Source organism: Scylla paramamosain, chromosome 5 (assembly GCF_035594125.1).
Source record: "Scylla paramamosain isolate STU-SP2022 chromosome 5, ASM3559412v1, whole genome shotgun sequence".
Classification (NCBI taxonomy): domain Eukaryota; kingdom Metazoa; phylum Arthropoda; class Malacostraca; order Decapoda; family Portunidae; genus Scylla; species Scylla paramamosain.
The window spans coordinates 36,512,729-36,538,327 of NC_087155.1; the positions used below are offsets into that span (position 1 = coordinate 36,512,729).

The 25,599-nt window shown below is 41.5% G+C and overlaps 1 protein-coding gene across 6 annotated transcripts; it reads right to left on the reverse strand.

Annotated features, from left to right (window-relative positions):
* Positions 1 to 1,242: 1,242 nt before the first annotated feature.
* On the reverse strand, positions 1,243 to 24,368 carry LOC135100912 (uncharacterized). Of its 6 annotated transcripts, XM_064004490.1 has the most exons (13): positions 22,829 to 24,367; positions 21,184 to 21,264; positions 20,891 to 20,997; positions 20,168 to 20,302; positions 19,055 to 19,225; positions 18,640 to 18,677; positions 17,983 to 18,140; positions 17,761 to 17,851; positions 5,565 to 5,726; positions 4,975 to 5,120; positions 3,395 to 3,537; positions 1,509 to 1,593; positions 1,243 to 1,372 (listed from the first exon to the last, which is right to left on the reverse strand). In XM_064004490.1, the coding sequence occupies exons 5-9, from the start codon at positions 19,099 to 19,101 to the stop codon at positions 5,713 to 5,715; spliced, it is 348 nt and encodes a 115-aa protein (XP_063860560.1). In that variant the 5' UTR covers positions 19,102 to 19,225; positions 20,168 to 20,302; positions 20,891 to 20,997; positions 21,184 to 21,264; positions 22,829 to 24,367; the 3' UTR covers positions 1,243 to 1,372; positions 1,509 to 1,593; positions 3,395 to 3,537; positions 4,975 to 5,120; positions 5,565 to 5,712. The 6 variants fall into 6 exon arrangements, with proteins under 6 accessions (XP_063860560.1, XP_063860559.1, XP_063860558.1 ...); XM_064004489.1 differs by lacking the exons at positions 1,243 to 1,372; positions 1,509 to 1,593; positions 3,395 to 3,537; positions 4,975 to 5,120; positions 5,565 to 5,726 and adding exons at positions 13,494 to 16,158; positions 16,597 to 16,786; positions 17,080 to 17,128 and having other exon boundaries at positions 22,829 to 24,368; XM_064004488.1 differs by lacking the exons at positions 1,243 to 1,372; positions 1,509 to 1,593; positions 3,395 to 3,537; positions 4,975 to 5,120; positions 5,565 to 5,726 and adding exons at positions 13,494 to 16,158; positions 16,597 to 17,128 and having other exon boundaries at positions 22,829 to 24,368.
* Between the last annotated feature and the right edge of the window lie 1,231 nt (positions 24,369 to 25,599).

A 25,599-nucleotide genomic window follows, 5' to 3' on the forward strand; every position in this document is an offset into this window, starting at 1 on the left:
AAACAAATCATTTATCCTATTGTGTATTTATTAAACTTTTGTGATTAAACAATAATGATTAAACAATATATATATTATCTTGTATATACTTAGGGAATGATTAAACAATAATGATTTATTAAACAATATATATATTATCTTGTACATACTTAGGGAATTATACTAACAAGTTGCAAATAAACAAGCTTTCTGGTGTAACAGTTCCTGCCTCCTCAGAAACTTTGGCAATGTGATTTAAACAAATATATTTTTAATCATCTTGTTCATACTTGTGGAATTGTGGAATTATATACAAATCTTTTTACAAATTGCAAAACAAATTGCAAATAAGCTGCTTTCTGATGTAACCAGTTCATAGCCCTGATAAAAAAAAAAAAAAAATGGAAGCAAAAAATACTAAACAATTGATCCTCTGGTCAAAAAAAAAAAGCCAGGATTGGCCCATTTTTGGCTGGATTGGCCCATTTTTGGTTGTAAAACTTGCACACAGAAGCCCTGTCCGAGCGACTCTGGTGTCGCTCGGACAGGGCTTATGTGTGCAAGTTTCACTTTAAACTTGGCCAAAAATGGGCCAATCCTGGCTTTTTTTTTTGACCAGAGGATGATCTATATTGTATCTATTGTTTTGGGTCCTATTTATTTTTTTATTTATTTACTTGGGGATGCATGAATTGTTTACCACCAATATATAAATTTAGTTTACCCAAGCACATTCTGTAATTTTATCAAACTATATAATTCACATGAGAATGATACTCACAATTTTATTTATTGCCCAAGACACAAAGCAAAGCACCCTAGACTACTACACTGGAGACACCTGGCAGATCTAGCTTGCAAGATTTACACTGAAGCAGGCAACACATCAGGCTGCACCACCAGGAAGAGAGGACACCAAACACTGGCTGCAGACACCTTCACATCAGCCCTGCAATGAGGCACCACCAGGCACAGAGGACACCCACCACTGGCTGCAGACACCTTCACATCAGCCCTGCAATGAGGCACCACCACTGGCTGCAGACACCTTCACATCAGTCCTGCAATGAGGCACCACCACTGGCTGCAGACACCTTCACATCAGGCCCTGCAATGAGGCACCACCAGGCACAGAGGACACCAAACACTGGCTGCAGACACCTTCACATCAGGCCCTGCAATGAGGCACCACCAGGCAAAGAGGACACCAAACACTGGCTGCAGACACCTTCACATCAGCCCTGCAATGAGGCACCACCACCACCAGGCACAGAGGAGACCAAACATTGGCTGCAGACACCTTCACATCAGGCCCTGCAATGAGGCACCACCACTGGCTGCAGACACCTTCACATCAGCCCTGCAATGAGGCACCACCACTGGCTGCAGACACCTTCACATCAGCCCTGCAATGAGGCACCACCACCAGGCACAGAGAACACCAAACATTGGCTGCAGACACCTTCACATCAGGCCCTGCAATGAGACACCACCAGGCACAGAGGACACCAAACACTGGCTGCAGACACCTTCACATCAGGCCCTGCAATGAGGCACCACCAGGCAGGCACAGAGGACACCAAACACTGGCTGCAGACACCTTCACATCAGGCCCTGCAATGAGACACCACCATCACCACCAGCCTTGATTGCACAGACAGAAGACAAACCTCTGCAAATAAATACATAAATAATGCAACTTGGGTAAACTAGTTATGAAGAATGAGATTATTTCTGCATCACACACACACTAATTCCTCACTCATGCAAACTCTTATTCCCACAAACTTTTCACTCCCTCCCCTGGCCTAACAGGTGCCTCAGACAGTCCTTTAACACCCCACAACAATTTCACATCTATTTCTCTCCTATATCCATGAATTCCCCAAAATTAGTCTCATATTTAACCCAATACTTTCACATGCACATCGCAATAACAGAACTCTCCTCTTATTTCACAGTGATCATTGAAAATCATTCCTTCTCTCTCTCCATTAATACTTCACAACACACCTCACTGACAAGACTCACTCACACCTGTCAGGACTCACACTTAACAGGAGATAACATCTGCTTATCCAGCCATCTGTTGCTTCTCTTGCAGTCTTGTACCACTATTTTCAGTGTTACTGCTCTTGTAATCGTGGTTAAGTGCATGCCTCCCCTCCTCCAACTCCTTCAGAAAACGTTAATCTTATTCCTCTTATCCACACACACACACACACCCAACAATGCTATAATGTTGAAATTCCCCTATCCAAAATTCCTGGGACCAAAATTGCTGCAGATTTCAAATTTTCCCAGTTTTTTTTCTAAATATTTCTATATGAATTTATAAAATGGGACAGCTTGGGGTTGGCATCAAGCTTTACATATACTTTCAATGTGGCTTTACAATGGCCACACAGAATATTACAGTGCATGACAGCACACCCACAGAACAAAGGCTTCACTGCTCAAAAAGGTAGCAAATTATCACCCATGGCAACTCTCGTGCCCTGAAGATGCCAAGTTCAGCCCTTTAATCACAGAGAGACTGCCAGACACAGTAGAGGGGAAGGTCTCTCCTGTACTTCCCTGCCTGTCCCCCCCTTACTGCTACACTCTGATTTCACAGCTCACATTTAATTCTTGCATTATAACGGGTGCTGTCAAGCTTAACAAAGGGAAGAGTGCTGTGCTGGGCATTGTTTGAGAGGGCTTTGTAGTTGTGAGACTGGACGGGAGACAGGAAGATCAGTGACAGCCATGACACAGGTGGCCACAGATGCACTGTCACTGTCTATCAAAAGCTTTTGATAGAGTCTGGCACAAAGCTTTAATTTCCAAACTACCCTCCTACAGCTTCTATCCTTCTCTCTTCCCTGCACTTTTCCACATCTTTTCATAGACGTCCAACCCTTCAGGAAGTAAACAGTTCACACAGGGAAGCCACAGAATGCCTGACTTCTCACCTCTCTAAAATTTCTGATTGGGGCAGAGCAAACTTGGTATTGTTCAATGCCTCAAAAACTCAATTCCTCCATCTATCAACTCGATACAACCTTCCAGACAACTATCCCCTATTCTTCAGTGACACTCAACTGTCCCCCTCTTCCACACTGAACATCCTCAATCTGTCAGCTTGCAGTCTCTCAAGGGCCTCAGTCAAGATTCTCCTCCAGGCCTGGCCACATGCTGCCTCTGTCTCCAAGAACACACCTACTCATTTCACACTGATATAAGCAACCTTTTCAAAGTCCCTCAGAGCATTTTCCATTTCTGACAACAACCAATATTTAATGGGCTCCTAAACACACACACACACACACACACACACACACACACACACACACACACACACACACACACACACACACACACACCAGAATTTTTCTCTCCCTTAGCCAGCAGACAACACACCTAGAGTACTCACCATTTCCTGTGAGTGGCAGTGCACAGCTGTTTTCAGTGAGTATCAGTGGAAGGTCCACCATCACACAGTCTTGTGACAGCCTGGACTGGACACTTGCTGAGCAGCTCTGGAACCTTCAGGGAGGTTTACTGCCAACCTGCACACTGAAAGAAAATGCAGTTTGAGTAAATGTACATATTATTATATAGAGACAAAACTGTAGTGAGTTATCTAAGGAACTTATGACAATGGTACAGAAGAATTACAAAGATATTACATGGTCCAAGCCTTCAATTCAAAGTAAGTGCTTCAGATTTACATAAACAATTCAGACAGCTTCTAAAATCTACATAAACAATTCATGCAGCTTCTAATTCCATCATTGAGCGTCATCAGCCGTTGGTCCTGGGTTGGCTCACAGTCGTCCCCAAGTGACACACCTGGCTCACTCAACCCCACGTGCTTCATGGCTCTCTGTCTGTCTCACTCCTCCACACCTGGCTCACTCAACCCCACGTGCTTCATCGCTCTGTCTGTCTCACTCCTCCACACCTGGCTCACTCAACCCCACATGCTTCATGGCTCTGTCTGTCTGTCACTCCTCCACACCTGGCTCACTCAACCCCACGTGCTTCATTGCTGTCTGTCTGTCACTCCTCCACACCTGGCTCACTCAACCCCACGTGCTTCATCACTTTGTCTGTCTGTCTGTCTGTCTCACTCCACACCTGGCTCACTCAACCTCACGTGCTTCATTGCTCTATCTGTCTCACTTCACATTCTTACATGCCATTCTAAACCCTCTCCATTTCTGACAATCATACTTCAGTCACTCTCAACCATTTAAAAGCCCAACTAGTTTTCAAGCCGCTCTTTACTACCACCCTAACACACCTGTTCCCTCAACTGCTACTCCTAACATTCCACACCGCCACAATGTTGCCTGTCACTGCCGCAATGTTGCATCTCTAGCTGTCTTCTACCGCTATTTTCATGCTAACTGCTTTTCTGATCTTGCTAACTGCATGCCTCCCCTCCTTCCACGGCCTCGCTGCACAAGATTTTCTTCTTTCTCTCACCCCTATTCTGTCCACTTCTCTAATGCAAGAGTTAACCAGTATTCTCAATCATTAATCCCTTTCTCTGGTAAACTCTGGAACTCCCTGCCTGCTTCTGTATTTCCACCTTCCTATGACTTGAATTCCTTCAAGAGGGAGGTTTCAAGACACTTATTCATCAACTTTTGACCACTGCTTTGACCCTTTTATGGGACTGTCATTTCAGTGGGCATATTTTTTTATTGGATTTTTGTTGCCCTTGGCCAGTGTCACTCCTACAAAAAAAAAAAAAAAAAAAAAAAAAAAAAAAAAAAAAAAAAAAAAAAAACAGAAATTATATTAGAAATTATTAGAAATTAGATAAGTTACCTGAAATGTAATTAGATTGATCAGTTATTTTTCTGGCTGACATTGCTTTTGGAAGGTGGCACTTAAGATATGTGAATGCTGTATCTAGATATAAACAAACATTCACAAACACTCATTCCATTATGTGTCTGTCATTAGGCCCTCAAATAAACAACAAATTAAGTGAGAAGTTACCATCTCCCTTCCTGGCTTGCGCTCCAGTTGCTCTGAGTTGTAGCAGCAGTGACGTGTGGCACCCAGGATGAAGGTGTCTGCAGGGTGGTCTGTGTCAGGGTGATGATGGCACACAGCACCAGCAACACCATGACAGCTCAAGCATCCTGTTGAAATTATCACATTTTTAAATGGTGAAAGGTGAAGGAAAAAGCTGTCTCCATGGAATGTGGAAGTACACAACAACAACTCTCAAAGATTTCTTACAATAATAAGTCATCATTCATTATATCCTGTTTTGTTGGCCACAAGATTATCATACAAATTTTCCATAGACATCTGCAAATTGGTACCTCTAGCTGTTATTAAATATGATATTAAGTTTGATGAATGTATTGATTTCATTATACATGAAAGTTGTTGATTGCAAAAAAAATAAATAATAACCAAAATATATTTTGACTTTTACTTTACAATGCCTTAACTGTTTCCTTTTAAAAAATTATGTAGATTGATTTTCTCATTTTAAAACTTATAGTCTAGACAACTAACTGGTCTTAAATTTTTTGTGATATACAAATAAAGTAAGAAAGAGAGCACATTTCACTAACACTCAAGGTGAAGTGTCCACCAATGATGGTGAAGGAGGTACACATGTAAACTCCAGTCTGACCAATGACCAACACAATTTGTCCACCTGCATGTCTCCATCGGGCACAAACTCCACCTCCCGCATCTGTGTCATGCCCACCACCACCGTCACCGTGGCAACACTGAAAAGTGGAATCTTATCATTCACACTGTTACAAAAAAATATACTCCAATATGTATATATATGGATTACTATTCCCAATGTTAAAAATTCTTTAGCTAATCTTACTTTGATATTTTGCATCCAATATTAACTACAATTTTTTCCTATGACATTTTCCAACTACATTTAAAGCCTTTCACTGTGAAACAAAACAATTAGCAGCATCAGAAGCAATGCATGCAGTCTCCTTCATAACCATCTACAAGACATAGAGTTGGCATTGAAAAAGAATACATTTTGCAATTTCTTCCCAGTTCTAAGACTGGATGTGGCTGTAGAAGGAATAAAGATGTCTTGAAAGTGACTGGATCATTAAAATCCCCCATAATTATGCAATTATTAACGCAACAAATGTCCGCAATGAGGTCATAAAGTTTTTTTGTCCGTAGCAGGTGACTGGACTAGAGGATGATAGACGAGACCTAATGTTATTTTACAAGATTTATTTTCTACCTGGATGAAAGTGAAGTCTATATTAGCAATGGTTGGGGTTGGCTGTAAATGAGGACGAACATTAGCTTCCCTATGTTAATGTGTTAGTTTTCATATTTATTGAGAGAGAGAGAGAGAGAGAGAGAGAGAGAGAGAGAGAGAGAGAGAGAGAGAGAGAGAGAGAGAGAGAGAGAGAGAGAGAATCAAGCCATTTGAAGTACATTTTTAGTCCCTTTATTTACACCATATTCTCTCTCTCTCTCTCTCTCTCTCTCTCTCTCTCTCTCTCTCTCTCTCTCTCAATAAATATGAAAACTAACACATTAACATAGGGAAGCTAATTCTAAAGACAGTCCTTAAATGACCCTGCCCTCCCCCCCCCCTCTCTCTCTCAGGTGGAGTTGGCAAGGTACCATCTCTGTCCCCGCCATTGTTTCTCATGACTTCAAGATGCCTCACTGTAACCTAACTTAACCTAACCTAACCTAATGTAACCTAACCTAACCTAACCTAACCTAATCTAATCTAACCAAACCTTATCTCACCTACTCTAACCTAACCTAACCTAACCTCACCTCCTCTCATCTAACCTAATAATTCCTCACCTAATCTAACTTAACTTCTTCACTTATGCTAGTTTAACCTAATGCAACCTTTGCTAACTCAATTACCTTAACTAACCTAACCTAACCTAACCTAACTTAACATGATCTAACGTAACCTATGTCATCCAAATCTTAGTTTCATCTAATCTAATCTAACCTATGCAAGTTAATGTAAATTCATCTAATATAACCTAAACTATGCTAGTCTAACCTATCCTTAACTTACCTAACCTAACTTAACCTAACCTAACCTTACTTAGCCTTACAATCTAATACACTTCAACTTACATAGCCTAACCTAACCTAACCTAACCTAACCTAACCTAACCTAACCAAACTATGCTAGTCTAACCTATCCTTAACTTACCTAACCTAACGCACTATCTTAACCTAACCTAACCTTACTTAGCCTTACAATCTAATACACTTCAACTTACATAGCCTAACCTACTAACTTAAAATACTAACTATAAATACTAATACTAACTTAATACTAACTTAAAACCTTCCTATGCTTATATCACTTCTATTTCCTCCTCCTCCTCCTCTTCCTCTTCCTCTTCCCTAACACAGTGACTCAGCGAAGCCAAGAAAACACGTAATTTCTGAATACTATCTTTAAGAGGTTCACCCAGTCAGCCCTCTTCCTCCTCCTCCTCTTTCCTGACCTCCATCCTCCCTTCTTTACTCACGTGTCTCTCCCTCCCTACACACACACACACACACACACACACACACACACACAGAGGGTCTCACAAGGGTAATACACACACACACCCAACCAGTCACCCACACCCACCCACATACATGTACACACGGACGCACACAGCCTGTCACCCTTACGTCAAACAGCTTACACCCTTCTATTCCCTCTCATTCATCACACATACCCAGTCTCTCTCATCTTCTACTCTGTTAAATAACCAGTTAACACTCCCAGCCTACTCCCAGTCCCCCTAGCCGGCCGGTTACTCTCTCATTAGGAGCATATGACTAAAAATAAGTGACATAGGGCGGCGGTCAGAGAGAGGTAGCCTGGTCTGCCTACGGGAATCGAAAGCGTTTGTTTGGGTACGGTTTAAAGAGACGAAGGTTTAAAGGCACGAAGGTTTAAAGGGACAGTCTCTGCGTGAGTGTGTTTGGTCAAATGCTGAATACTCACGCCTGGTTCATCATACAGCCACATGGTCAGGCACAGATCACTCCTCCACGACACACACATAAACAAACACACAAAAACACTAACTAGTAACTGTACCTTTAGTTTCGTCTGCTCTCAAAATATTCCTCCATTACTAATGTAACCCACATTCCCTAGTGGTATACTTTCCTCAGAACACCCATATTTTTAAGAGCTTTTTATCCACCATATATGTCTCGGTTAACTCTCATCTTGGCTGGAAATTAAACTATATTGTATCAGTGTGGCCATCTTGAGGTCCCGGATGAAATGGCGAGCTGGGATTGGCTGTTCACGACCTGTTGTCATGGTGATGGTGGATGCCACTCACTTGACAGCTCATATTTTCTCGCTATTGAAAGGAGTTTATTAGAGCGTAACTGAAGCGTGTAAAGGCATCATTCCGCACTATACTATTAAGATATTGTAGTTCTGAAGTGTTCCTAGGGTTAGTAGGCTTGGATAAGGAGTATAACACAATTTAGATGGTGTGAAGAGCGGATGTTTGCGCGCGAAATTCAAACAATTCCAGCCTCTGATATGATTACGTATTAGACTTAAGATATTGTAGTAAGAAAGTATCTGTGGGGTTAATAAGCTTGGGTAAAGAGTATAGAGGAATTTAAAGGACGTTTAAGAGACGGAGTGTGAGGAGAAGGTGTGTTAATGCGATTCAAGTAATTCAAACCTGTCTGAGTTGATTCCACAGAAGACTCTTAAGATATTATATTGCTGAAGTGTTCCTAGGGTTATTAAGATTGGGTAAAGAGTATAAGGGAATTTAAAGAGTGGATAAGGGAGGGAGTGGAGCGCTTTGATGTCATATAGACCAAAGCCAGGTTACAGAGGGGTTTTATCTTGTAAAGGGGACAGTTCTGTTTCCTTGACCGAGTGACGAAGGAGAAGAAAAAAAAATAAGAAGAGACATCATCCACTGAACCACAGGGAGAGGAGTGAAGGTCCTTTCTCACTGTTCCCTATATAAGACACCATACACTCTAGAACACCAGGTCAGAAATGAAGAAACACGTGCTATTACAATATAGGTGAAGCTTAAGGATACGTCAGTAATTCAGCAACAGACGATATTTCACAACTGCTCCACAAAACTTCTCGCAACGCAACCGGAATGTTTTAGCATGTTGTTCTTGTTCTGCTGTAGTTAAATGAATTACAGAATAAACACGGAAGATAGATTTTTTTTCTTTTTTACCCAGAATAATAAAAACGTACATAATTTCTACTAGAACCTGATAAAAATTAAGAAAGATAAGACGCCAGATCGTTTGAGGATACGAGTTTCTCTTCTGTTATATAAAAATTACAGAACAAACAAGAATAGATGGATTTTTGTGCTAGTCATGAAAATGCCTTTGAAAACCTAAATAACAGACCAGAACATGATAAAAGTTCAGATAAAACGCGGGAAGATATGATAACACGGATTCCTGTTGTGTAATAAGTTGAATTACATAAGAAACACGTAGAGCTGGATTATTTTTTTCCCTAGTCACGAAAATACCTCTGAAAACCTAAATAGATCTCTAATTTATAAAAGTTAAGTAAGAAGCTGAACCATTTGGTAACACGAATTTCTGCTCTGTACTAAACTGCATTACAAAACAAAGACAGTAGCTAATATCGAATACATCACATCATATTTTATTTCCCAAATCACGCGTGGCAGCTTCCTATCTTATTAGCAATGCCAGTGTGTTCACCAAAGGCCGTGATTCTGTTGGTGAGTGACAGGGAGAACAGAACGTCTACACAACTACAGGGACTTGAGGTGGCTGGCATAACAAGTGAGGGCAAGACAGCGTCCTTCCCCCACTTGGCCACTGCACACACTGTATGACCAGGAGCTATCGTAATAATTCCATAGCAGAAACTTCTACACAGCGACGCATTTCCTTCAATAAACCGCTAACCACTGAAAAATAACCCTTCTAAACTCCACACGTGTAAACAAATAAACTAATCTATCTGTTATTGCTAATATTTGAGCGTCATTCACTTCAGAACATTAAAAAACAAACAGAATGCCGGCGCGCTCTAGACAGTGGCGGCCTGGCTAACTCAGGCTAACTCTAATAACGTTTCATTTTGGCTCAAGGCATCTTAGCTTCCCTCGGCTCTTTTTTCGCTCCCCAGTCTTTGTTCTCCCCTCAGGCAAGCTTCATATGCTCCCCTGCCACGAATGCTGCAAGAAATATCGCCAGTCAGTGATGGGAAAAAGTGCTGAGAAATAGACGTACCATCTTAACTTGTGTACTCATCTCATATTATCGTTTATTTATTTTTTTATTTTGTTATATAAGGGAACTGCATCTTGGTTCATGAGTTTTGAGTTTTGTTGACTGTACACTATGATTCTTGTGGTCTTGTCTTATTATTTCACGAGCTATGTCAACAGAAGAATAAATATGAGTTTTCTTTTTGTTTTTTTTCTTGAAACTAATCGGGGTAAGTCAAAACGCATGGAAATCTATCAGTCTCAAAATTAATAACATGCGAATTAACGTAAATTTATTCTTCGCATTCTGAAAGATCTATAAAAAGTAAAAACTTGTCCTGAAATCAATTTGAAATGAGACTTATTGCAAATTTATTATATTCTGAGCCAGCCAGAAAAGAGTCCTCGCTGGTGGCACGTGAGCAATGAGTAAATATGAGGTACATTAAGGTTTCCATCAGTTCACCTGTTGGTTCCTGTCACATTCAGGCCCGATAAAATTTCAAGGACTATGTAGTGGTGTGTGTGAGTGTATTTATGTTTTATGAGGATATCATTGAATGTATGTTTATAGTTGTGTGTATGGCTTGGCTTAGAAAGTTTAATCTCTCTCTCTCTCTCTCTCTCTCTCTCTCTCTCTCTCTCTCTCTCTCTCTCTCTCTCTGTGTGTGTGTGTGTGTGTGTGTGTGTGTGTTCCGTTTTTCCTACTTTTGTATCTAACTTTTTTATCATTATTCCCTCCCGTTATACTCTCTCTCTCTCTCTCTCTCTCTCTCTGTTAGTAAATATTCTCCCTACGTGTCACTCTGGCGGTGGTGGTGGTGGTGATGGTGATGGTGGTGGTGGTTGTGTTGAAGAAAACAATGGAATGCAGGGAGGAGTGTGTAAACATGTCTAGCCCAGGAACACAGTGGACACCCATAGCCTAGTTAGCAAAAGAATTCACTGACCCCTACCACTGAACGCCCTTATAGTATCTTAATATAGAGCCTTCCTTTCTTAAACCGTGGAAGGATGGAACTGAAAGGGTAACAAACGTATATTTAGACTTTTTATGACTTTTTCTCCTTAATTAATGGAAGGAGAGAAGTAAAAGGGTAAGAAATACGTGAGCTAAGATAAACTGATGCTTTTTCTTTTCTTCTTTAATGCATTCTTTCACGCCAACATGCATTTCACCCCGTTAATTTCAGTTCTAGTGTTTACGTCAATTGGAAGGAGAAATATTGGCCAGAATTCGGTGTTTTTTTTTCCGTTCCCTGTTAAAATGTACGGTTCATTTTTCTCATTGTGTCTTTTTTTGTGATATCTGAACACTGGTGACGCAACATTCACTCCTTATGAATCTGAAGGAAGCATCACGTCACGTAAACTGCTGATATCTCTTTATGGTTCCTTAGGTAAATACGAGCAAGATAAACTAATGTAACGCCACCCCCCCCCTCCGGTTCCCCCCTCCTCCCTCCTCCTCACCGGTCCGATCAGAGCTCTAATGAGACGAGGCAAAGATCTTCACGGTGAAGAAGAAAGGAAGAGGAAGAGAGAAAAGGCGAAGCACGCACACACAATAGAAAAAAAGAAAACATTTTTGATTGGTAGTGGTTCTCGCCTTCATCGTCATGGCCAGAGGGTAGGGAGAGGTTAATGATCACACAGTACCTACAGTGTGGCTTTATTAGGAGGAACGAAAAATATAAAAATAGCAAAAATAATTAAATGAATAATACTGATGGGATTCTTTGGGTTGACTGACCCACTATGACACTTGAAATTCTGGTATGGCATATACACTTATACTCCGTTACTTAACACTACGAATACACAAGAAAATAATTACTTTTATAACTCCTCAAGAGTACCATTGATTCTGGGCACCGTTATATCCCTAAATAACGTCACAGCCTTCCTCCATCACTTCTCTACGGCAATAATATTGCTCACAACACATTCACAGTAGATTATATTTGACTAAAGAAACATTACATGGCTAACGCTTTCCCAAGACTGTGGCCTGTCTCCACGTGGGACCAACACCGGCTATTTTATCTGTTGCCAGAGGGAAGGGAGACGCCATTCTGTCAACACGTACAGTCACTATATCTTCACTAGACATGAATAATAAACATGAACACAGTAATATTCACTTCTAAATAAAAGAAAAATCAAATATTTCAGAGCTACGAGACCCACCTGTTGCCAGAGGGAAGGGAGACGCCATTCTGTGCTCTCTCCCTCAACACCCACAGGCCTCTTAAGTTATTGGAACCTTAGCTAGTTCTTTCTCTCTCTCTCTTCTTTCACAAATAATTTTACTGAACCGTGAGTTTATTATAATTTTAATTATAATTTTTCTTTGGTACAAAGTTTTCAGTGGTGATGCATCACTCATGTAGGCTGAGCGGGATTTAGGTATTATGTACCTTGTTGTGAACCTGTGATGGCTATGAACACCAGCTGTATTCATATGCCAACAGTGGTGGTGGCTGGTCTCTTCTATAAGTAAGTCTTGGTGTCTTCTATCATACTACAGGCTCTGTATTCTCCTTCTGCTTAAGGATGATGCTGGGTTGGTGACGCATGACTCATCAATGACCACTATTTGCTACTGATGTATGGCTCCTAAGGCAGAAATGGAATATATGATCACTATATCATACTAATATGTTTCCCAGCCAGACTGTTTCTAAGTCTTTCTCTGGTAAACTCTGGAACTCCCTGCCTGCTTCTGTATTTCCACCTTCCTATGACTTGAATTCCTTCAAGAGGGAGGTTTCAACACACTTATTCATCAATTTTTGACCACTGCTTTGACCCTTTTATGGGACTGCCATTTCAGTGGCCATATTTTTTTATTGGATTTTTGTTGCCCTTGGCCAGTGTCACTCATACATAAAAATAAAAAAAAAAACAATTGACTTGGTTTTTCTCCTCCTCCATTTCTCAATTTTTCCTTTCATTCCCAGGAGTATCTATGCACCTGTCTTTAAATACCTGGAAAAACAAAGGAAATTTCTCTCTTCACTTTAACTGTGACAATGCTTGACCTAACATGATCTAATTTCCTTTATTTCACTTCCATTTCTTCACGTAACATTTAATATAACCAAATCCTGCTGCCAAGGTGCTGATCCCCACTATTACCACACCTTTCTTTATCCATTCATCTGCACACCACACAGACAAGAGATAGTGCAGGACTTTACATGACTACACCAACTTTGACTCCACAGGCCACTCCAACACCACCAACAGAGGCAAGGAACACCACCCTGGTTTAAAATTTCCATGTTTACTTCAGTTTTTCAGTAGCATGCCATGTAGAATGAACCAAGTGTCCCCAAACTACACACTATGCCTGAGAGGTTAGGACTTTCCATAACAATAGTGCAAATTAGCTTAAAAACACAATACTTTGAGGACTAGCATGGACAGACTCAGTCATGGCAGAGTGTAATGGTTGTGGTACGGTGCTACATGTTCAACCAGGCAAACCCATTTCAGTATACAATGTAATGCTATGGGAGAGTACATACAGTCATGGTCAGAAATCGAGTCAGTGCTCTTCATTTACTCTCTGTATTCGGTTCTTCCTTCCCCTGATCTGCTGAAAATCACTCGGGTTTTGTCAGATTCTCAGCAGGTTCTTGGGACTTGAAACGCACAGCTGGGTAGAGGAAAATGCAGCTCGTGACGTGACTTCTGACCTCAACAGCACAACATAATGAAGGTACATCACTAAGAGCCAAGCTATCCATTCCATCAGGTCCTCCCAACACTTGCAGCATCAGGCATCTTCTCACCGCCCTCCTGTGCATCCTAGCTAGTACACCACCCTTGGCACAATGCATCACAACTGTGCCCATTGAAATACTGCACTCAACTTTAATCCTTCTGCTCTAGATAAACAAGATGTACATGCAAACAATACTTCACTTATGCTGTCCTTACAAAACAGGTGACAAATTTTTTAAAACATGACATACACTTACGTACACTATAGTATTCTCAGGGCCCCTGGGTATGTGTGTACACCCATATACACTTAAGTACACTCTCTAGAGTATTCTCAGGGCCCCTGGGTATGTGTGTACACCCATAGCTTAGTTTTTTTTTTTTTCTTTTTTTTTAGGAATGCTCTGGAACCAGTCATGTTCTGCTGGGTCTGGAACTCACTAGCTCTGCCCTTGGACTGCTATCATCCTTCAACATTGAGAGTACTATGAGAACTGCTGGTATGGACAGAGGAAATGAGAGAATAGGAAGTTAATTTAGTTTTCCATAAGCTATAGAACTGTTGAAGAGGCTGGTACAAAAATGAGAGCCTAAAATGTCATAGGTGGTTACAGGACAAGTTGCCTACAAAAGGTTATATTAACAGATACACTATTTGATAAGCTGACAGTGTTTCTGAATTCATATGAGAAAATAGTAATAAGTGATAATTTACCTAACTGCATTGGTGATAAATGAAGGCGTTGAGGCAAACGTCAGGGTGTGAGAGGTAAGGTGGACACACAGGGAGCAGGAATGACAATACTGGTGTGGTAAACTGCTTCATTAATTCCACTCTCATCAAATGATTACCTCTTGCACAATTACAGTTCCTTCAAAACCAAAACCAACACCAGCTTGATAAATTGCAATCAATGTTTCAAATTCATACCTCTTGCACTTACACTTCCTTCAAAACCAAAACCAACACCAGCTTGATAAATTGCAATCAATGTTTCAAATTCATCTTAACCTCAATTATATACAAAAATTGAAAAAGAAAAAAATACTTGCTTTTATAACCTTTACATACATACACATTAAAGAAATTTTCATTATGTATTCAAACTCATAACATTTTGTGTAGTAATATTTAAACAGCTGACCATCCCAGGACTCAGCTCCAGCCAGTTGTGTTTGAGGAGAAAGTTTCAACCAGAAGAGAAATTAAGGTACTGAGATTCCAGCCAGAAGTCACCAGAACCTAACCAACGGCCAGGTTCTAGGGCTTCCTTACCTGCTCACATTAAACCAAGTGGTGAGACTGACTGCTAAACTAGAGTACAGCTTTCATTTAACCCATAAAGAGTGGGTACCTTTAAATAAATAGATGAGTTAAATACCTTAAACATCTGAAACTGGATGCCATTTTTGTCAGGAAGCTAAATAAGTGTTGATGTGATGAGTTCGCACACTTTTGTTTTCAGTAAGTAGGGCTTGTCTGTCACTGTCCCATCACCACAGCCCTCTCATCACCCACTCCACTCCACAGCAGAACACTAGATGAGTGATCTGACACAAGCAGGAATGAGTGACTGACCCCTTCTCCTGTGCCTGTCTTTCACAATCAGCTGCATTTCATTTGCATTCATGGCAGGCTCAGCACCGACCATTTACAAGGAGCACCCACACTTCACGGGCTAAGTAAATAAATAGGAAAAGAAAGTACGTCAAAATCATAAATAAGAATTCCGTTAAATGTCAGTCTTCTAACTCTGGCACTAAGTAACAGAGCTGGAACAAAATAAAGGTAAACACTGGACTGGAAGAATTTACACGTGGAAAAATTGAATTCCACGTCACTCGTCAGACTGCAACATTTAGCACAGACCATCACTTCCCTTCCACAGGAGTTTTGTAAGCCACTCAGGCCCTGCCCCTCCAGTTCACTACATTCCCTGCCTTCAGCAAGCAGCAACATACAAGACAACACTCACAGACAGGACTTCAGGTTAAAATACTATGTAGCTACCTATCTACTTTGTCATTATCACGTAGCAGACTCTACAGCCACGTGTGCGAGGGACCGCCTGCCCCGCACACCGCCGCCAGTACCCAGGCAGCTAGTACTTCCATTAAGCGGAGATCTCAAAGGTGGATTCTACCCCGTACAGTCCCAGTATTGCTGTGTTGGCCAGGAAGAACTTGGCTTTCTTCACATTTGTCCCTGCAAGTAAAGAAAATTCCACTTAGCACAAGTCCAGTCAGTGATCAAGATAAGGGGACTAAATGTTGCAGCAGGCTAAAGAATATTCCTGCAAAAAATGAGTAATGTAGTGAAAGATAAGACTTAACATCTGCATCTTCAGTCAAGTGATGATTAAAACTTGCTTTATTTTCTCCTTCAGAATAATCAACATAATTTCATTGTGAGGGAGTTCCAAGGCTGTACAGGATATCAGAGTATCCTTGCTTGGTGACTGAAATATATTCCTAGTAACTATGGGTTAAGATATGCTGCTGCAGAGACCTCCAAGTTCAACTGTTCTATGTGAGACTGTACCCAAAACACAGAGATGGGTTTTGTTGCCTTGAGATGCCACCTGGTACTACAGAAGCTTCTTATTTTGTCTTGTCAGACTCACCTGGTCAGTCTACAACTCACCCTTGCCTGAGAACTCCTTGCCATCGATGTCGGCGGTGACGGTGAAGAAAGACTTGTTATCCCTGGTGGTCTGGTTAGTGTTGTACAGCAGGCCAGGCTTCATCTGGTGCAGCACCATCACGGGGTGCATGGACGCCGCACCTTCTGGGACCTGCTTGGCCGGATTGGGAACTTTCACAGGTTCAGTTGACTGGAATGGAAAGTTTGATTCTGCTTTCATTGGCTCGGTTAACTGAAAGAAATAAAATACAAAAGAAGCTTGATATGGCAAGGCAAGGACAGTTCATGTGTATATTATCATCAGCTATACTTCACTATGTTCATGGTCATATTCTGACAAATTCACGAGTGTTTCTCCTTCTAATCTCACTGTGTTTCTCCTTCTAATCTCACTATCTATACTCTCAATTCTTTACTGATTATAAAAACACAATGAAATGGCTGCCACTTTCTTGCTGCCCCAGATGCCGCCACCATCACAACCTGGTGTGGTGTGAAGGCTCCACTCAAGCACTCACTGCCTCAGGCCACTCTGTAATTGGAACTAGTCACAGAGGGCCAAGTACAGCTCACTGGGCTCTTAGGGGAGGACTTCAACAGGTGATGGTGGGAATGGACATCACCCTCACCTAGCTAAGAATTTAAAGAGTTCCTATTTATCTTCCTTATCGGAATATCTTTCACTACATTGCTTGAATCTTTCAGCCTGGAGTTAGCTATAAGGGCATTTCTTCTAGCACTGTTTTGTGGTTAGGTTAATATTATGATAATGGAGAGAAAGCATAATTTACTTGGGAAGCTGCCTTTATAACAAGCTGTAAGATGCAAGGGGGTGGGGAGCAAAGGAACACAAAGATACCAAACCTTGTCAACTTTACGGGAAGAAAAGAAAATTGTACGTCTAACTCCATTCCCCTTCAACTTTCAAATCAACTCCTGGCAACTCATTCATCATCATCGTCAACATTCTATTTGTCCCCATCTCTCTCATTTCTTCCAGTAATCAATTTTAAGGTCATTTGCAACAAGGGTACCACTCACAACACCTCCCAGGACAAGGACACCAGCACAGGAGCAACACCAGGAACCACAACGCCTGATCAAATTATGAACCTAACATAGTACGAAAAACTCATATATGGCTTCATACACCATCCTCCCTACCTCCAGGCTTCTCCCAGGGGCACTTGCGGGTCTCTGCCTGCCGTTCCCCCTCCTGCACTGAGGCATCACTGTCGGACACCATCATGTGGGACTGTTGGGGAGAGAGTCACATAGAGAATGGAGTCTAAACTAAACCTAACAAAATTAAACGCAATCTAAATCAAATATAAGACCACTACCATCATTCTAACACTGCCGTCCCATGTTCCTCTCATCCCTCACCTCCTGTCCCTCCATTTTCATGTCCATATCAGGTGCGTGCATGTCTGTGTTGCGGTGGTTGTCCTGGCCAGCCGTGTCCGAGCTGTTCTGGTAGAAGTCGGCTGGGAATGCGTCCACGGCAGGCTCAGGCACAGCTGTACGCCAGTTTCCACCGCAACCTGAAGTATATAGATGAAAGGAAAAAAATAAAGGAATAGAGAGAGAAGGAGAAAGGAAAAACATGAATGAAATTGAGATGGAAAAAAAAAAACAAGGGAAAAAAAATGAATGAAGCAAAGAAAATAAAGTACAAAACACATAAGAAAATTCCCACTATTTGCCATCTTCTTCATAAATCAACACACACACACACACACACACACACACACACACCCAGAAACATCTCTCAATGTCTCTGTTTGTCTTTTTCTCTCTCCATCTCTGTTACTTTATCCCTGTCTCTGTCTGTCTCTCTGTCAGTGTATGCCTCTTGGTCTGTCTAACCCTGCCTCTGTCTATCTCTCTCTCTGTCAATGTATGCCTCTCTCTCTCTCTCTGTCTGTCTAAAACTCTCTCTCTCTCTCTCTCTGCATCTCTGTCAGTCTATCCCTCCCTCTCTCTCTCTCTGTCTGTCTGTCTGTCTGTCTGTCTGTCTCACAAATACTCACACATACTCACTTGGTTGGCAGGTTGATCCTCTATCCACGTGGAAGTCCCTGTACAAAAAACACCTGTCTATTTTCACCTGTCATCCCCATCCATAAATCTGACTGTCTTCTTTTAAGGCTCTCTAATGACTCAGCAATACAGGAGCTGTGAAAGATGGTTACACACATTTGAGTGAAGTGTGAATAAAGGCTGAGGATTTAAAAGATGGTTTGACAATATTTGAGTGATGTGTGAATAAAGGCTGAGGAAAGTGTCTTCATAAAAAGAGAAATTATTGAATATTCTGTGCAAGAATTGAGATGAAAAACTACCTTGAGAAAGTACATTACCTTCATGAAACAGACCAATTATTGAATATTCTGTGCAATTGAGATGAAAAACTATCTTCCTCCTCGTCTTCTTCACAAACAATGCAGTCTCTCACCCAATATGGAAGCAAATGTGCATGATCTGTGACGTCCCTTCATCCATGACTGTCTCCTCCTCCTCCTCCTCCTCCTCCTCCTCCTCCTCCTCTGTGGTGGGGCGGTTCCAGGGGCGACTCAGGTTAAGCTGGTTGGTTAGGTTTTGTCTGCATAGAGGTAGTAACCCTTGTCTGGCAGAGCAGAAGTTAGGTTAGGTTAGGTTAGGTTAGGTTAGGTTGCATTAAGTTAGGTTAGGTTAGGTTAGGTTAGGTTGCGTTAAGTTAGGTTAGGTTAGGTTAGGTTACGTTAAGTTAGGTAGAGAGAGAGAGAGAGAGAGAGAGAGAGAGAGAGAGAGAGAGAGAGAGAGAGAGAGAGAGAGAGAGAGAGAGAGAGAGAGAGAGAGAGAGAGAGAGAGAGAGAGAGAGAGAGAGAGAGAGAGAGAGAGAGAGAGATAGAAAGACAGAGAGAGAGAGAAAAATAGACAGACAGAGAGATGTAAAGATAGAGAGGTAGAAAACAGAGAGAGATAAAAAGACATAGAGAGACTGATAGACAGATTAATGGATAGGTAGATAGATGGATAGATGGATAGATAGATAGATAGATCAATAGACAGATAGATAGGTAGACAGATAGACTGATTGATAGATACATATATGGATGAAAAAGTCAGATAGGAAAGCAAGCACAACAACAACAACAACAACAACAACAACAACAACAACAACAACAACAACAGACAAGCAACATAAACAACAGCAACAAACACACATATATAACCACTACATACACACACACACACACACACACACACACACACACACAGACAGAGAGTGATAAAGAAAGAGAGAGAGAGAGAGACAGTACACCCAAACATAGACACCTGGCTTCCCATCCCGTACTCTGCAACACAACAACAACCATCAATGCATCAACCAACATGCTATATAATTCTTTCAGCTATTTCCACTCCTTTCATTCCCCTACTCTGTTTTCCCATTCCTTGACTCCTTATCCCCACTTCCTTCTCTCATCTATACTTGTTTTCCCCATCCCTCAACTCTATCCCCATTCCTTTCTCTCCTCTAACTGTGAGCCCATTCATCTACTCCATCACTAGCTCAAGAACTAACCGTTTCCTTGGGCACCCCTGGGTCTGGCATGCTCCTGTCAGGGGAGAGGGCAGGGAGGGATGAGGTGCTGAACAGGTCCACCTCCTGCAGTTCCCCTTGCAGCACCCGCCGTGCACTGACGACTGGTGACGTCAGCTGTGGAGGAGGTGTGGGGTCAGGGTAGCCAAAATATTAAACTGTAATGCTTAATACTTTCAAAAGACTCTAATTGAATTGACATGGGTTTTCAAATGTTTCTATGGTTCTAGTGACAGATTAACAAGAGAAACACCCTTAAGAACCTGGCTAGTTCTCTGTTCCTCTGCATTCTCTCATCACGGTGAGGCTACAGGAATGTCAAGAGTGTTTCTATGGTTCTAGTGACAGATTAACAAGAGAAACACCCTTAAGAACCTGGCTAGTTCTGTTCCTCTGCATTCTCTCATCACGGTGAGGCTACAGGAATGTCAAGAGTGTTTCTATGGTTCTAGTGACAGATTAACAAGAGAAACACCCTTAAGAACCTGGCTAGTTCTGTTCCTCTGCATTCTCTCATCACGGTGAGGCTACAGGAATGTCAAGAGTGTTTCTATGGTTCTAGTGACAGATTAACAAGATTTCTACATAATTAACAGGAGAAACACTCTTGAGCACCCAGCTAATCACCTGTGGCCTTGAAAAACAGTCACAGTGAGAGAGTAAAGCATTTCTGAATACGGCAAAAGGAGGAGGCCAGCTACTCACCAAACTTGCCGGCCTGCATTTGGGGGAACGTGACGTCACTCTGGCACGTCACCTTCTGCCCCTGACCCACACCCCGCCCCTCCCTCAGTCACCCCCTCCAAGTTTTCCTGCAGGATGAGAAAAGGAGGAATTAGGTTAAGTTAGGTTAATATTAGCAAGTGTTTATGTTCTATATAAAAGTTGCTTCCTAGGTGTTTTATCATGTTTGGTTCTATTGTAGTCCATTATTATACCCTTGTGCATTTCCTGGTGGTGGTGATGGTAATGACAGTGGTGAAGGTGCATGGCAGTACCTGGAGGGGGTTGGGCAGGGTCACCATCACCATCTTGCCGTCACTGGCTTTCACCACCAGAGAGGAGCCACACGGGTCAACCTGGTGAGGAGAAATAATGAGATTTGTCACCACCAAACTGTCTGGATTGAGAGGTAGTTACAAGTGCTGGAAGAGAGAAGAAGAGAGGTGCACTGGTGATGTTAATAAATGAAGTGTTATATGGCAGTAAGGCATCTCAACTTTTTTATCATGACTCAACAAGGAGCGAAGAGCAGGCTTCTCTCTCTCTCTCTCTCTCTCTCTCTCTTATTCTTTAACTCTCCTCCAGACTCCCTCTCTCTCCCTGCTTGCCTTTCTCCCGTCTCTCTTTCTCTCCCTCGCTCCTCTTCCCCTCCCCTCTCCTCTCCCAGGCTACTTACTCTGTCTCTCTCCCTTGCTTCTCTCCCTTGCGTCTCTCGTCCCTTGCCTCTCTCCCCTCTTGAAGAATAACAATATAAACCTGAAGTAACAAACGCAAGGAGTGAGGAGGTGAAATAAGCCGGCGTGCCACCACCACCACCACCACTGTCCTCACCTGTGCCACGGTGCCCACTGTGTGCCGCAGCCGGTGGTACACAGACGCCTGTTCCCACACAGATAGGTAGATAGACTGACAGACACACAGACACACAGATAGATAGATTGATAGACACACACACACACACAGATAGATAGATTGATAGACAGACACACACAGATAGATAGATTGATAGACACACACACACACACACAGATAGATAGATTGATAGACACACACACACACACACAGATAGATAGATTGATAGACAGACAGACAGATATAGATTAAAGGATGTTTGATAGATGCAGACAGATAGACAGACAGAAAGACAGATACAGACAGGCACACACAAAAAACACACAGATTTTCCACAAAACACACAAAAAAACACACAATTATCTTCTAAAACACATTAAAACACAGATTTTCTCCAAAACACACAAAAAATGTACAATTCCCTTTCAAAAAACACAAAAAACACACAATTCCCTTCCAAAACACACCAAAACACACAGATTCTTTCCAAAACACACAAAAAAGAATACAATTTTCTCCAAAACACACCAAAAAACACAGATTTTCTCCAAAACACACAAAAAACACACAATTCCCTTTCAAAACACACAAAAAACACACAATTCCCTTCCAAAACACACCACACCACACAGATTTTCCACAAAACACCCCAAAAACACAAAATTCTCTTCCAAAACACACCAAACCACACAGATTTTCCACAAAACACCCCAAAAACACAAAATTTTCTTCCAAAACACACCAAACCACACAGATTTTCCACAAAACACCCCAAAAACACAAAATTCTCTTCCAAAACACACCAAACCACACAGATTTTCCACAAAACACCCCAAAAACACAAAATTTTCTTACAAAACACACCAAACCACACAGATTTTCTCCAAAACATCCCTAAATAACCCTAAAAATTACCGTAAAATTAGGGGAAAAACTTAAAAAAAAAACACCAAAAATCTTATGAGGAAAACGTGGGAGACAGTGCAGTGACCACGGGGCTCCCTATTTCCCTTAATTTCTCCCTTATTTCAGATCCCCCGCGGCGCCTCAGGGTCCCCAGGGGCTCACCATGGATGCAGGGAACTGGGGTACTGGGGGCGGCCTCCGGGGTGGGGAATTACTTAGGAAATTTGCGAAAAGAACAAGACTTCTAGGCAATGGTAGAAGTAAACACGTGGGAACTGTTGTCTTGATCTTGATCTTGATGGTACAGGTGGCACAGGATCACTCCTTAGTCAGGCCTTTGGATCGACAACTCCTTTCATTGGCCTCTCTACACAGTCCCAGTAACAACACCATCCACTCCTTTCCTGTGTTCTCCACTCTTTCATTCCTATGATGCCCTAACTCAGTCAGTATCACTTGCATCATCTCATTCCTGTCTCTGGCATACTGCACACACTCCAGCACCACATGTTCCACCGTCTCATCCTCTCCCATGTCACACATCTGGCACAGGGACTCAGACCACCTGTAACTCCTTGCATTCACATCCATACACTGTGCCCTCGCTAGGAAGAGAAGATCACCGCCCAGGCTTCCATCATACCACCTTTCATACCTCGGGGCCTCTTTCTCCTTGTACCATTCCAGGGTCTTCTTTCTTTCCATCTCATTCTTCCATTCATTCAGTCCCACACATTCCACTTCATTGTCTATCTCATTCTTCCATTTTCTCACATCCCATTCGGCTCCCACTCTGCCTCCTCTTGTTACCACCCATTCACGCTCATTTTCATTCCTACCAGCCATTCTTATCGCCCACACAACTTGCAATCCACTCCTGTCTGTCATTCTCATGCATCTCTTCCTCCATTTGCTTCCACTTTCATTCCACAGGTACACCTTCCTTGCTATTCTTGCATCATCCATTCTCTCAAGCCTAATCTTGTGTGGCTTTTGTGAGTCTTTCCCTAAAGGTGCGCCATCCGATGTCACCTCTCAAGGCTTCAACTGCTGTGCCCCTCGGTGGACTCAGTGCCAATCTTTGCTACTCTATTCTGGCCCACTTCTAACTTTTCAATTTCATTTTCCTTCCATGCAATCACATCCATACCATACATTATACATGGGACAGCCACACTCTTCCACACTTCTCTCAACACATCATACTTACTTGCTCTCATCCTTGCCGCGCTTCCCAGTCGACCTACCCACTGGTTTAGCATATTTATCTTTTCATTCTTTGCCTTTGCACACCCACTAGGATTCATCCACATCCCTGAGTACTTGTATTCTTGCACCTGTCTCAACTCATTCTCTCCAAGTCTCCATACCACATTACTTTCATCCTCTGACCCATTCACAATCATTACTTTGCTTTTCTCACTGCTAAACCTTACTCCAAAGTCTTTACCATAGCCATCCACTACATCCAACAAACTTTGAAGCTCATCTGCCATTCACTCATAACAACTACGTCATCTGCATAAAGGAGTACACATACTTTATCATTCCCCCACACTTACCCCTACATTCATTCTTCTCATCCTGGCTGCTACCTCCTCTGTATACAGGCTAAAAAGGGTTGGTGACAATATACAGCCCTGCCTAACTCCTCTCTCACTCTTCACTCAGTCTGTCCCCCATGTGTACATAATACAACGGGCCTCATAAGAGCTGGACGAAATACCGCTTTTTTAATATAAATACCTAAATATTCACTAATTCATAATAATTTTGCGCAATGTTCGTCGTGGCTGATGTTGATTCATGCATGGTGTATGTAAATGTCATCTGAACCCTCTCTGGTTAGATTTCGTTGTGATATTAGGGATTTAATATTTCTCCATTTTCTCCCCTTGGCTAATGTCCACCTGCTTCCAACAACATCAATGGAAGCTATCTAAAAACGCATCAATCCTTAAAAATAATCAATATTATATAATATTAAATAAATACAAAGCCAAAAAAGAAAAAATGAAGGTCGAGAACACAAATATTAAGTCAATGTACGGTGAAAAGTGAGCCCGTTATAAAGACGCAATTTGTACCCCGGGCAGCAGTAGCGGTGTTAAACAACCCCTTTTATGAACTGCTATTGAGGAACTCTACGGACATAATGTGCGTTTCGGGGGTTTTAGACTTTCAAGAGTAAAAAACAACAAAAAACAACAAAAACAAAATGAAACAAACAACAAACATCAATGACAACAACAAGGAGAAAAAAACAAGCAACGACGACAAGAACAAGAAAAAACAACAAAAAACAGAGACAACAACAATGACTACATTTTCTATGATGAATAAGAAAATGGTTATGGGTCACTAATTCATTTTTAATTGCTACTCATATTTTGTCTTTTTTTTTGCCATTCATGTCGATTATATTGCTTATTTAATCCATTGAGTAATATGATGCTACTCTATGGGTATTTAACGTGTGAGAAATGTTTAATAATTCGATCAAATAAAGACAGAAAAGAGTTAATCTCATCAAATGTCTACTTGCAAACGTTACAATATTATGGTCAAAAAAACAAAAATACGCAAATAATCAAGATTTAATTAAGTATGAAAGTGGGATAAATTATTTTACACATGCTCTGATTATGGCAGCACTAAACAAGCTATATTAATCTTTTTCTTTGAGAGAGTTTTATTTCATGGTGTTTCAATATGGCTGCCGACCTGACTTCACACTTACCGTTTTTTCAAAGGTTGTTTCTGCTTATTTGAGCAATAAATGACTAAAATGAACACTTAGATATAAAGATAATGCACTTAACATTTATTTTTCTGGTTACTGGTGATATCTTTCTCTTACTGAAATAATATCGCTTTCAGACATAGATATAACATATACTTCACTTCCTGACGTAATTATATATCCCTGAATG

Bases quoted from the DNA above. Each gene is read 5' to 3' on its own strand.
- LOC135100912 (XM_064004487.1), bottom strand. From the start codon at position 19,101: ATGGATGAAGGGACGTCACAGATCATGCACATTTGCTTCCATATTGG. The intron at 18,141-18,639 runs GTGAGTATGTGT...TATATACTTCAG, and splicing joins AGGATCAACCTGCCAACCAA to GTTGCGGTGGAAACTGGCGT. The intron at 16,829-17,760 runs GTAGGGAGGATG...TATTTCTTTCAG, and splicing joins CCCCTGGGAGAAGCCTGGAG to TTAACCGAGCCAATGAAAGC.